The 12064-nt window shown below is 53.8% G+C and overlaps 1 protein-coding gene across 1 annotated transcript; it reads right to left on the minus strand.

The window, feature by feature from the left end:
- Positions 1-281: 281 nt before the first annotated feature.
- TALDO1 (transaldolase 1) lies at positions 282-10247 on the minus strand. The gene is made up of 8 exons (XM_036764817.1): positions 10061-10247; positions 8479-8602; positions 2696-2803; positions 2236-2367; positions 1561-1736; positions 1106-1303; positions 605-750; positions 282-499 (listed from the first exon to the last, which is right to left on the minus strand). Exons 1-8 carry the CDS (start codon positions 10158-10160, stop codon positions 467-469), a joined length of 1017 nt encoding a protein of 338 aa, XP_036620712.1. The 5' UTR covers positions 10161-10247; the 3' UTR covers positions 282-466.
- Between the last annotated feature and the right edge of the window lie 1817 nt (positions 10248-12064).

Below are 12064 nucleotides of genomic sequence, written 5' to 3' on the forward strand. Positions count from 1 at the left end.
AGAAGACAAACAGGGAGTGCCCCATGACTACCTCAGTGGCTAGGGGGCGCTGCAGAAGTCAGGCAGGGGAGGCTCACACGGGGTGCCGGAGTGCAGAGCCCTCAGCCTGGGGTCAGAAGACCTGAGTTCAGACACTTACTAGCTGTATGAGGCTATTCAGTTTCGTCATGTGTAAATCGGAGACAGCACCTGCCTCCCAGGGTAGTAGTGAGGACTTTGTGGACCTTTCCATGCAGAGGTCCCAGACCCATGCCAAGGGCAGGCAATAAACAGCTGACAGACAGAGGGAAGTAATCATTTTAATGCATCAGGCAGACTGACACAGAAACCGGAACAAACCAGCTGAGCCTCATTGCAGAAAGCTGCATCCGTCCCGTGGACACCGGCAGCTCCGCCAGCTCAGCCCAGACTCCCAGCTTGCGGCCCGCCGTCTGTCCATCCATCCATCTGTCCACCCATCCGCACCTTAGCTCCCATTCTCGGCCCCGAACATCCTTTCCTAGAAAGAAGTGCCAGGGGGTTGGGGCCGTGAGCCTCGCCCAGACCCAGACTCAGGCGGCGCCCCCCTTCTGCAGCCTCCCCATGCCCCCCAGCCCCTGCACACCTGCAGCATCTTCTCCAGCTTCACGGCATCGGCGGCAAACTTGCGGATGCCGTCGGACAGCTTCTCCACGGCCATCTGGTCCTGGTTGTGGTGCCAGCGGAAGGCCTTCTCATCCAGGTGAACCTTCTCTAGGCTGCTGGCCTGGGCTGGAGGGGAGGGCTCAGCTGGATGGGGCTCTCTGCTCCCCCCGAAACGACAAAACTCCTGCCCAGGCTCCCCGCTCTGCCAAGCACTCAAGACAAGCCCCAGGGATTCCAGACCAAGCTGCCCAGGTCCAACCAAAGCCCAGAGCAGGAAGGGAGCAGCTGCTGCCCTCGCCAAAAGCCATGTAGTCCTAACCAACCAGGCCGCAGCCGCCACCTTGCTGTGGTCATTTACATGGAAGCCAGTGCCAGGGGGCCACACTGCAGGGAATGGTCCAGAGGCTGCCTGCAGGCACTCACCATCCCAGCCTCTTCTCCCTGGACCACCCCCAGCCCCCAGTTTTGGGGCGACACTGACCTTCCTGGATGCTGAGCACAGGGGTGAGCTTGGTGTTCTCTTTGAGCAGCTCCCCCAGGAGCTTGGGAGAGATGGTGAGATAGTCACAGCCTGTCAGGGCCTTGATCTCGCCCACGTTGCGGAAGGACGCACCCATCACAATCGTCTTGTAGCCAAACTTCTTGTAGTAGTTGTAGATTTTGGTGACGCTTTTCACGCCTGCACACACCACTTCCTCTAGCCCTGGGAATCCCGGCCACCCTCCTGCCCCAATGCTCCATCCCCTGCCTGCCTTTTACCCAGGCTGTCCCCAAGGCTGGAGTCTGCTCCCCTCCTGGCTCCCTAGCCCTAGTATTCCCGGCCCAGGGCCTTCCAGAACAGACCTGTGCTCAGCCCCTCCCAGTACACGCCTCCAACCAGCACCAGGGAAGCAGGGTCCATTTGGGGAAGCCCCACCTGGGGGAAGCCGGCCCTACCTGGGTCCTCCTGGGGCTCATAGGACTTCTTGTCTGTGTTTGCCACATGCCAGTCCAAGATGCGCCCAACAAACGGGGAGATGAGGGTCACGCCGGCCTCGGCACAGGCCACAGCCTGAGCAAAGGAGAACAGCAGGGTCATGTTGCAGTGGACACCGTGCTGCTCCTCCAGGATCCTGAGGCGGATGGAAAGAGCGTGGCAGGTTGTGGTGCAGCAGCTGCAGCCCTGAAGGCCACCCCAGGAGTGGTCTCCGCCAGGTCAGTTATCTGACTGCTTGACCCACGTCACTGGGGGGTCAGCTTGTCCTGACCCTGGCATGCTCCTGCATGCCAGGGACCCTGTTCTGACCTTTCCATCTCCAATGCTTAGCCTAGCAAAGGGCATTTAACGCACAAATCCTGGCTGACCTGACCATCCTGTCAAGATACAGAGCCGAATCTTAGCTGGGCTCCCGACAGCGTCCTTGGCCTCGTCCAGCCTGACCCTGGCCAATCCCTGATGCCCTGCGCCGAGGCCCCATGGTGGCTGAGGGGGAGGGCCAAGTCGGGCCCTCTCTCACGAGCATGTGTGCTCACACGCACAGGGCCACAACCTGCTTCCTGCCTGGGGAGGAGGGCACTGACCAGCTCTGCCAGTGACAGGTCTGACCTGCTGTGATCTGGAGCATGCCTTACTTTCCAGCCTGAATTCCTTCCCAGGTGGAGGTGAGCTTGATGAGAATGCGCTCTTTGCTGATGCCAGCTTCTTTGTAGAGGTCGATGAGGCGAAGGGCCCTTTGGACCATTTCTTCCTTGTCAAAGGACAACCTGGCAGGAGACAGGAGAGGCTGAGGAAGCTCCTCAGTGCCTTGTCCCACCTGGATGTCCCAGCAGGGAGGCAGTGGCCATCCTCCATGGCCAGCAGATGCCAGCATCCACACCAGTTTAGTGAATGAAGCTCCTTGGCAGGACCCAGGACACAGCAGGGGCTTAATAAATGCTGAGGGAAGGACTGACCCAAAAGAAGCTAGGTTTTCTGGCTAATTTTCAGATAGAGAACTTGATGAGAACATGATTTTTTTTAAGTCAGCCGCCCCCAAAAGGCTGCCAAAGCCTGACTCCTAACTCTGGCTCAGCACAAGACGGGACTACCCACCTGGCATCGACTTCTGTGGAGACCCGGCCTGGAATCTTCTTCAGAATCTCGGCCCCAAATAACACAAACAGCTTGTCACTGGCATTCTGGATCTGTTGGTCCTGGGACCTGAAACCCCACAACAACATTTCAGCTGGCAAAGGTCCCCCGAGCCCAAGTTCCCGCCCTGCCCAACACAAAGGGCACTGCCCCAGAGGCCTGTGGCAGAGGGGGGCAACATGGGCCCCTTGCCCCTCCTCTATGGCACTGTTGTGTCACCCACCCCCAAAACACCCAGAGCTATGATGGCCCCAGAAAGTGAGACCCAGTGGGAATTCAGAGAGGAGGTGGAGGCAGAAGAATCCAAGTCTTTAGAACTAAGAGGGACCCCTCCCCCCCGACCTCACTTTAAAGATGAGGAAACCCTGACTGCAGAGAGAGGAGGGGGCTTTCCTCTCAATGAGAGGCCAGGAAGGAAGGGAAAGAAACAGGAAGCCAAAGAAAATACATTGGCCAATCTCAGGGAAATTATGGGCAATCAATAACATCTGGGAAAAAGTCTGAGTTAATCGTGAATTTGGAAGGTCTTTGCATGCCCAAACAAAATCAATCCAGCTAGTCTAAGGGAAACTACCAACAGGAAAGAAAAGATTGTGTCCATCTCCCAACTCCAGGCATTCTCTTTGGCTGTCTCCCAGGCCTGGAACACTCCCTCCTCAGCTCCAACTACTGACCTCCCTGGCTTCCTTCAAGTCTCAACAAAAATCTCACCTTCTACAGGAAGCCTTCCGCAGCCCTCTTTTTCCCAGGGCCTTCCACCTGTTAATTTTGTCCTGTTTTATCCTGTATGCATCTGTTGTAGAGGTCTGTTTGTTTGTCACTGTGAGCTCCTTGAGAGCAGGGGACTGCGGTTCTGCCTTTCTCTGTAGCCTCATGTTTAGCTCGCGCGCGCAAGCGCGCGCGCGCGCGCGCGCACACACACACACACACACACACACACACATGCACAGTGCCTGGCACATAAACGTGGTGGATAAATACTCGTTAACTTCTAGGAAGCCTTTGGGAGTAGAGACTCCCTCTAGGATTGCTGTTTGGTGCCCTCTCTGTGACTTGGAGCACTGGACAGCTGCCAGGGGTACTTGAGAGGTTAAGGGACTCGCCCTGTATCACCTGCTCTGGAGGGGGAGCTACAACCCAGACATTCCTGGATTCAGTGTAGGCTCTCCAGCCATAGGCCTCCCTCGAAAAACAATCAAGCTTGGAAAGATTGCTCTAAAGCACTGAGAGTAAAAGAAATGCAAATCAGAGCTGCTCAACCCCTCGGAAGCTGGCAGAGATGAATAGAGATGAGAACCTAATGGAGGAGAGGCTTTGGGACAGCAGGCACACTCATACATTGTTGGGAGAGTTGTAAATTGGTCCAAGCTTTTTTAAAAATTCACTATTTTATTTTTCTGCAGTTACACATAAAAAGCAATTTTCAACATTCCTTTTCAAAACACAGATTTCCAAATTCTCTCCCTCCCTCCCCACCTCACCGAGAAGGCAAGAAATTCAACACAGGTTATACACGTGCAGTTGTGCAAAACATTTCTGTATCAGTCATGTTGTGAAAGAAAACAGACCAAAAGACTCAAGACAATGCAGACAGTAAAACAAGCACGCTTCAACCTGGATTCAGGCACCATCAGTCCTTTCTCTGGGGCACACAGCATGTTTCATCCTGAGTCCTTGTATTGCCGAGCACGGCTAGACCATTCACTGCCAATCGTCTTTGCACACAGTGCGTGTCACTTTGTGTCGGTTCATGGAAGTCTTTGTAGGTTTTTCTGAGAGCATCCCGCTCATCATTTCTTACAGTACAATGGTGTTCCATCGTAATCACATACCTGTTCAGCTATTCCCCAAACGATGGGCATCCCCTCAGCTTCCAATTCTCTGCCACCACAAAAAGAGCTGCTAGAAATACTTTTGTACACATGGGTCCTTTTCCTTTTTGTTCTTCATCTCTTTTGGGATACAGTCCAGTAGTGGTACTGCTATCCTTGCTTCTTTTATGTGAGATGATTAACCTCATTCTCTTTCCCTTTCTCCCCTTATATTTTTTTTAGATAGCATCCCTTCATATTCAACTCACACTTGTTCCCTCTGTCTATATAATCCTTCTAACTTCCCCAATAATGAGAAAGGTCTAGTGGGTTATAAACATCACCTTCCTACGTAGGAATAGAAACAGTCGAACCTTACTGAGTCCCTTGTGATTTCCCTTTCCCGTCTACCTTTCTATGTTTCCCTTGAGTCTTGTCTTAGAAAGTCACATTTTCGATTCAGCTCTGCTCTTTTCATCAGGAATGCTTGGAAGCCTTCTATTTTATTCAAGGTCCATTTTTCCCCCTGAAGGAGCATACTAAGTTTTGCTGGGTAGCTGATTCTTGGTTGTTACTTCTAGCTCCTCTGACCTCTGGAACATCATATTCCAAGCACTCCCATCCTTTAATGTAGAAGGTGCTAAATCTTGTGTTATCCTGACTGTGGCTCCCCCATACTTGACAATTCTTTCTGGCTGCTTGCAATATTTTCTCCTTGACCTGGGAGCTCTGGAATTTGGCTATAGTAGTCCTGGGAATTTTCCTTTGGGGATCTTTCAATTTCTATTTAACTCTCTGGTTCTAGAACATCAGTCCAGTTTTCCTTGAAAATTTCTCAAACAATGATGTCTAGGCTCTTTTTTGACCATGGCTTTCAGTGGAGTCCAATAATTTTAAAATTCTCTCTCCTGGATCTGTTTTCCAGGTCAGTTGTTTTTCCAGTGAGACAGTTCACATTGTCTTCTATTTTTTCATTCTTTTGGATTTGATTTCTCATAAAATCATTTATTTATTTATAAAGTCAATTATTTTCTCCAGTGACCTTTTGTATCTCCTTTTCCATTTGGCCAATTCTATTTTTGAAATTTTTGCCTTCGGTGGATTTTTGTGGCTCTTTCTCCACTTGGCCAACCCTGCTTTTCAAGGCATTCTTCTCACTGGCTTTTTGTACAGCTTTTACCATTTGGCCTAGTGTGTTTTTTAAGGTGTTAATTTTCTTCAGTATTTTCTTGTGTCTCCTTTAACCAAGCTGTTGACTAGTTTTTATGATTTTCTTGCATCACTCTCATTTGTCTTCCCAACTTTTCCTCTACCTCTCTTACTTGCTTTTCCAAATCCTTTTAGAGCTCTTCCATGGCCTGAGACCAATTCATATTTTTCTTGGAGGCTTTGGATGTAGGAGCTTTGACTTTGTTATCTTCTTCTGAGTGTGTTCTGATCTTCCTTGTTACCATAGTAGCTTTCTATGATCATAATCTTTTTCCGTTGTTGCTTCAGGGATTTTGTGCAACTGTTTTCTGCATTATTTCTAGGGACCTGTAAGTTTTCAGTTCTTCCAAAGTTGTATGATCTAAGGGGAGTCATGTTTATTCCTCTCCTGGCCTGTGCTCTGATCTGAGTGTGACCATAAGAACTCTTCTGCCCTGGAACTGTGACAAAGATCTCTGCTCCACTGCAGCCACAAGTTCTGGTGTGCTAGCGCTCCTCCTCACCCTGGGACTGCCACCCAGGACTGGGACCCAGATCTGAGCATGGCCAAAGCAACAGAGTCCTGCCTTGGTAGTTGAAAAGTGACCCCTGTAATCTCTTTCTGACCAGCTGTTTGACCCCCTTACCATCTGTGGGCTGAGAGCTCCAGAAGCAGCTGCTGCTGATTCAGTGACTCCCAAGGCCTGCTCCTAGTTTGCTGGGGCTGAGTCTGTGCTAGACTGTGCTCCACTCTCCTCCAGGTGTGACATACCTTTCCTGCTGACCTTCTAAGTTGTCTTTGGCTGGAAAATTCTTTCACCCTCTCCTTTGGTGGGTTCTACTGCTCCAGGAATTGTCTTGTGGCATTATTTAAAGGCGCTCAGCGGGAGAGTGGCTGCCTTTTCTCTGCCATCTTGGCTCTGCCATGCCGCCCCCACCCTAATCCAACCATTTTGGAAAACAACTCAGAATTTGCAAAGAAAGTGAGTTCAGTGCCCATCCCCTTTGATGCTGACATTCTATGGCTAGGAGGACACTGTAAGGAGTTCAAAGACACAAAGAAATTCCCAAAGACATGAAAACATCCATAGCAGCACTTTCTGGGTAGAAAAGAACTAGAAATAAACCCTAACCCTAACTCAGAGGCTGAGAAATAACCGAACAAATCACAACGGTCCAGCCACGTATGGGACCATAGAAGGGCCCTCTCCTGTGGCTGCTGCCTGTGGCCCCTGTGCCCCACTGTCCTGGGCAGCTGCCTGGAGGAAGGCTGCCACCCAAGAGGGCAGGTATCATCTCCCATCTGTCTCTGTATCCGCAGCAGTTTACACAGGGATTGGGAGAGAGTATTTGAAAAACGTGTGTTGACTGAATGAACGTATGGAAGGAAGAAGTCAAAGCCGGTATGGAAGACTCCTACGAGATGATGCAGAGTGAAGCTAGCTGGGTGAGGAAAATAGCACCCACAGTGGGGTCAAAAATGCTGACCACTACCAAGAAACCCCCAAAGGGGGCGCGATTAGCATCATGCAAGTGAGCCTTATTCACAGAGCACTTCAGGGAAGGTTTGCAGAGCGCTTCACACACGGTAACCCCTGCCCGTGAGGTAGGGACTATGATTACTTCCATCTTACCAATGAGGAAGCTGAGGGAGGCAGAGGTACAGGGATTTGTCCAAGGTCCCAGAGCTAGTTAAGTTAAGGCCTTCCTGACTCCAAATTTTGTGCACTGCCTAGTAACAACGGTAACAACCAAGCTTAACCCCTGGCAAAGAGGCAAGGAAACATGCCTCCCTCTCTTGGCCGTGGCAGGGGGATACCATGGGTGCAAAGTACCGCATACACTGTCAGTCAGGTGCTCAGACACATTGGTTGGCTTTGCTGAACCGGGTTTGTTTTTCCTTCTTTTGGGGAAGGCACATAGGGTGAGAAGGGCCATATTTCGGAAGGAACTTGAAGGCCAAAACACAAGACCCCATTTCCTCCAGGCTTGCTGGGAGTCCAGCTGGATCCTCCCAGAGGAAGGGGCTGCCACATGCATTTTACAGATGGGGAAACTGAGGCACAGAGTGGGTAAGAAGCTTGCCCAGGGCCACACAGTTGTTATCTGAGATTTTTCTGACTCCGCGTGCTCAGCTTTCTGCCCATCATCACATAACTTCTAGGGCTAATAATGACTGCGTTCACACAGCACTTTAGGGGATATTTTCTCATTTGATCTTTATAACCCCCCCCCAGGTAGCTCCTATCATTATTCCCATTTTAAGATTGGGTAAACTGAGGCAGACAGGTTAAGTAGTGAGCATCTGAGTGGGATCTGAACTCAGGTCACTGCACCACCCAGCTGGCTTCTGTCAGAAAGGCAGGACTGAGTCAAAGGCCTACATCTGGTTTGTAAACACAAGATCTTCAGGGAGAAATTCAACTGAAGCTGACCCAAAACTCGAAGAAAGCTTTAACCTCAAGTGTGTGGCTCTGCATTCTGAGGCCAAGACCTAGTTCATGGACTCCATCTCCTGACTGAGGTGGTCAAGAGCCAAGACACCACACATTTCTCCTAAAGCCCAGGTAGAGAGAAAGATGAACCTGGCAGCCAAGACCTGGGTCTGCAGCTTCTCGGGCCCACAGGCTCCACCACTTCGGCCTTGTGAACTCCCGGACAGGAGCAGGAGGCAACTGGCGTGGGGACCATGAGCAAGGGGTATGCCTTGCCGGGCAGACTGCCCAAGCACTCTGGGTTACTCACCCCCCAAGTTTTTTTCCATATGCGATGGCATCTTCTACTAGGTCCTGGTAGGCTGGCATCTGGGCCGCGGCCAGGATCAGGGAGGGATTGGTGGTGGCATCCTGAGGCTTATATTCATCAATGGCTGGGGAAAGAACAGTCAAGACACAGTCATTAACATGCTAGCTCTCTTGGCTCTCCCCTGCCATCGGGGAGGAAGCAGACCTTTGACCCTATCTCACCATCAGTTACTCAACCACCCTGCAGGAAGTAGGAAGGAGGAAGGAAGGTAGCAGGGGTAGTAGAGAGTAGATCGGAGGTGGGAGGCTGCTTCAGCCACGCCCTGACTGGCTCCACGCCCTGCCGGAGGCCTCTACTTTATGCATGAAGGGACTTCTTGGGTGAGGTCAGGGTGGAACATGGACCGCCAGTGGAACGAGGGCACTGGATCTGGTGTCGGAGAAGCAGAGGGGAAAGGAGAGGAGGACCCATTTACACAGCGCTTACTATGTGCCAGCGCTTTACAAACACCCCCCTCTGATGCCTGGGAGGCAGGAGTTGTTAGGATTCCCACTTCAGGGAAACTGAGTCTTGCCCAGGGTGCACAGTGAAGGGAGCATGTGAACTCAGATTTGGCTCCCAGTCCGGCCCTCTGAGTCCCCAGGCTGTCAGGTTCACATCCTGTCCTGAGGAGTTTAGGTCCTATCTCCTTCTGCAGGATGGGGGTGGGGGGAAGGGCAGACTTTGTGACCCCCAAGTCGGGAAGCTCCAACTCTACGTGGGGGAGAAAAGGGAAGCGAAGGGCTGATCAGGAGAGCGGCCGATGGACCCTCCGGACCTGGCGCCCTTAGCGGCGGCCCCCCAGGGACAAAGGACGTTCCCCTTTCCTAGCCCGGACAGAAGGCGGTGGGTGAGCTCTGCGCCAGGGGAACCGCGATCGTGGGAACAGAGCGCCCGCTCCCGCCCCGCCGGGGGACATGGGGCTTTGCCCCCGGGCACCGCGATCGTGGGAACAGAGCGCCCGCTCCCGCCCCGCCGGGGGACAGGGGGCTTTGCCCCCGGGCACCGCGATCGTGGGAACAGAGCGCCCGCTCCCGCCCCGCCGGGGGACAGGGGGCTTTGCCCCCGGGCACCGCGATCGTGGGAACAGAGCGCCCGCTCCCGCCCCGCCGGGGGACAGGGGGCTTTGCCCCCGGGCACCGCGATCGTGGGAACAGAGCGCCCGCTCCCGCCCCGCCGGTGGGGGGGGTGGGGGGCGGTAAGTGGGCTCGGGCCACCTCGATCCCGAGAACAGCCCGAGTTGCCCCGGGGGCGTCCGCTCCTACCCCCGCGGGGGGCTCTTTAAGCGGGCCGGCGGGCGGGGAGAATCCGCCCAGACGGAGCCCCCGGCACGGGCTCCCCCTGCATCGCATCGTGGGCATTAAAGGGTCCGGGGCGGCTCTGGGACAGCTGGCGCCCGCTCCTACCCCGCCAGGGGGACGTGGGGCTTTGCCCCCAGGCACCGCGACCCCGGGAATGCCCCCCCCCCCAGCAGCTGGGCGCGCTCTTCGTGCCCTGCATTAATTAGGCGCTTCCTGCGTACCCCTTGGGCCGCCCCACTCACCACGGAAGTCGCCCGTGTCGGCCACCACGGTGGTGAAGCGCCGCAGCTGCTCGAGCGCCGACTCCATGCGGGGTCGCTTTACTGGCGAGCCTGAGGCCATGGCAAGGGGGCGCGGGGCGCGTGCGCGGAGAGCGGAGCCGAGACTGCGAGAACGAGGCTACGAGAGAGGCTGGCTGGGCCCACAATGCACCGCGAGAGCCACTACCCGGCCGGGGCGGGCCGGAGGAGAGGCCACGCCCCCGAGGCGGGCCGCCCGCAGCTCTCGGCCCCGCTCCCGCTCCCAGCCCGTTCCTCCGCGGCAGAAGACGTTTTCCTCTCTCCCCACCCGTCCCCGGCTTCCATCCCATTCTGGTCCAAGGACTGCCTTCTACCTCATTTACACACCCGGAGATCCACTGACCCCACCTCCTGGCTGTTCAAAACTGACACTCCCATCTCCAGCCTCCCGGCATTTTCCCAAGCTGAGCCCCAAGCCTAGAGTGCCCTCCCTCTTGCTTCCTTCCAGCCTCGCCTCTCTTACCTTTGCAGAGAGACCTCCCCTTAGGCCCTTAGTCCCTGTAGACTTGACACTCACGATCTAATAATGAGGAAGACATGATCCCACTCACCCACAAACCATTATCCTCAATGACCCAGAGCTCTCCATGTGGAAACCCCAAGCTGAGACCTCCCCCACTTACTCCACACCTGAGCCCCCATTAATGACCGAGGATCCCCACACTGAGAGCCAGCCCCCAAACTGCACCTCAGACACTGACCTGCAAAGCCCCAAACCCCTGGCAGTGGACTTCTGTCCCAGGAGGACTGGAGGGACCTGGGCTCCTTGGCCCCACCTGGCCATTTTGATGGGGTACAGGCCCCAAACAGAGACCTTTTTTCCTAACCCAAAAAGGCCCATTTGTCTAGGCCCTGGAAGAAAGCCCTACCTTGAATTCTCCGTGAATCTTCCTGGCTCGATCCGGTTTTGGCCTGAGGCTATACCCTTACATTATCCTTAGGCCCAAATCTCTACCTAAGCCTTGCCCTCTATTGTTACTATCATATGCATGCCTTCAGCTACTTCCCACCCTTAATCCCATTCTCTTGGTTCCTGGACTCGGACCTCATCTCATCCTCCTTAGACTTCTCCTCAGGACCCTCCCTAAAGCCCTCCTCTGGTCACCCCAGACCTCCACTCAAGCTCTCCCACAATCTTTTCTGTATTTAAATCCCATCCGGCTTCCAAAAGGCACTCAGATTCCTTAGGAGTCTAGCCCAAGCGTGGCTTCTGGAGGATCTGGCCAATACAGCTAATCCCTAATAAACCTTGTCCTTTTTCTTTGGCTAAGAAAGCTTGAGTCGAATTCTTTCGGCAGGACCCGGTGTGTCGGTATTTTGGGGTCACGAGCACCCCTAGAAACCTATGGTTCCCTACATATAACCTCTTCATTTTTACTTGGAACTAGTGGAATAGGAGGAAGGGGTTGAAGTCCCTGGTTCCCAGAGGCTGGGGATCTGACTGTCCTGGTCCCCTAAGGGGTGGGTGACCTCCTCCAATCTGGGGCTCTGACTGTCCCCACCCCCACCCCATACACACAGAGAAGTGGTGGGTGACCTTCAGGTTTGGGGTCTACCAAGGGTCTGGCCCCGGTGACCCTTTAGGACTGAAAAATCTGGGCTGAGCCTCTTAGGGGCTGGAGCTCTGGCTCTAGAACCCAGAGCCTGGATCTAAGGAAGCTGCATCCCTCCCCCCACTCACTGCATTTGATCCTCCTACCTGTGAGTCGGCAGGCCGGGCCTCCCCGCAGGCCCGCTCTCCATTATCCTCCAAGATTAAATCCTCCTAATAACTTCTGTTTATAGAGTTTATGTAGTATTATTGGCTTTTGCTGATAAGGAAATGGAAGGCCAGGGGTTGCTTCCTTCAGGTCACCAGAGGAATCCCTGAGTGTCACAAAGTCAGCCTTTAAGATTAAGATCACCTGAACCAATGGCCCAGAGAGTGAGAGGGATTCCTAAGCCTTG

Source organism: Trichosurus vulpecula, chromosome 6, assembly GCF_011100635.1.
Source record: "Trichosurus vulpecula isolate mTriVul1 chromosome 6, mTriVul1.pri, whole genome shotgun sequence".
NCBI classification, from domain to species: Eukaryota; Metazoa; Chordata; class Mammalia; order Diprotodontia; family Phalangeridae; genus Trichosurus; species Trichosurus vulpecula.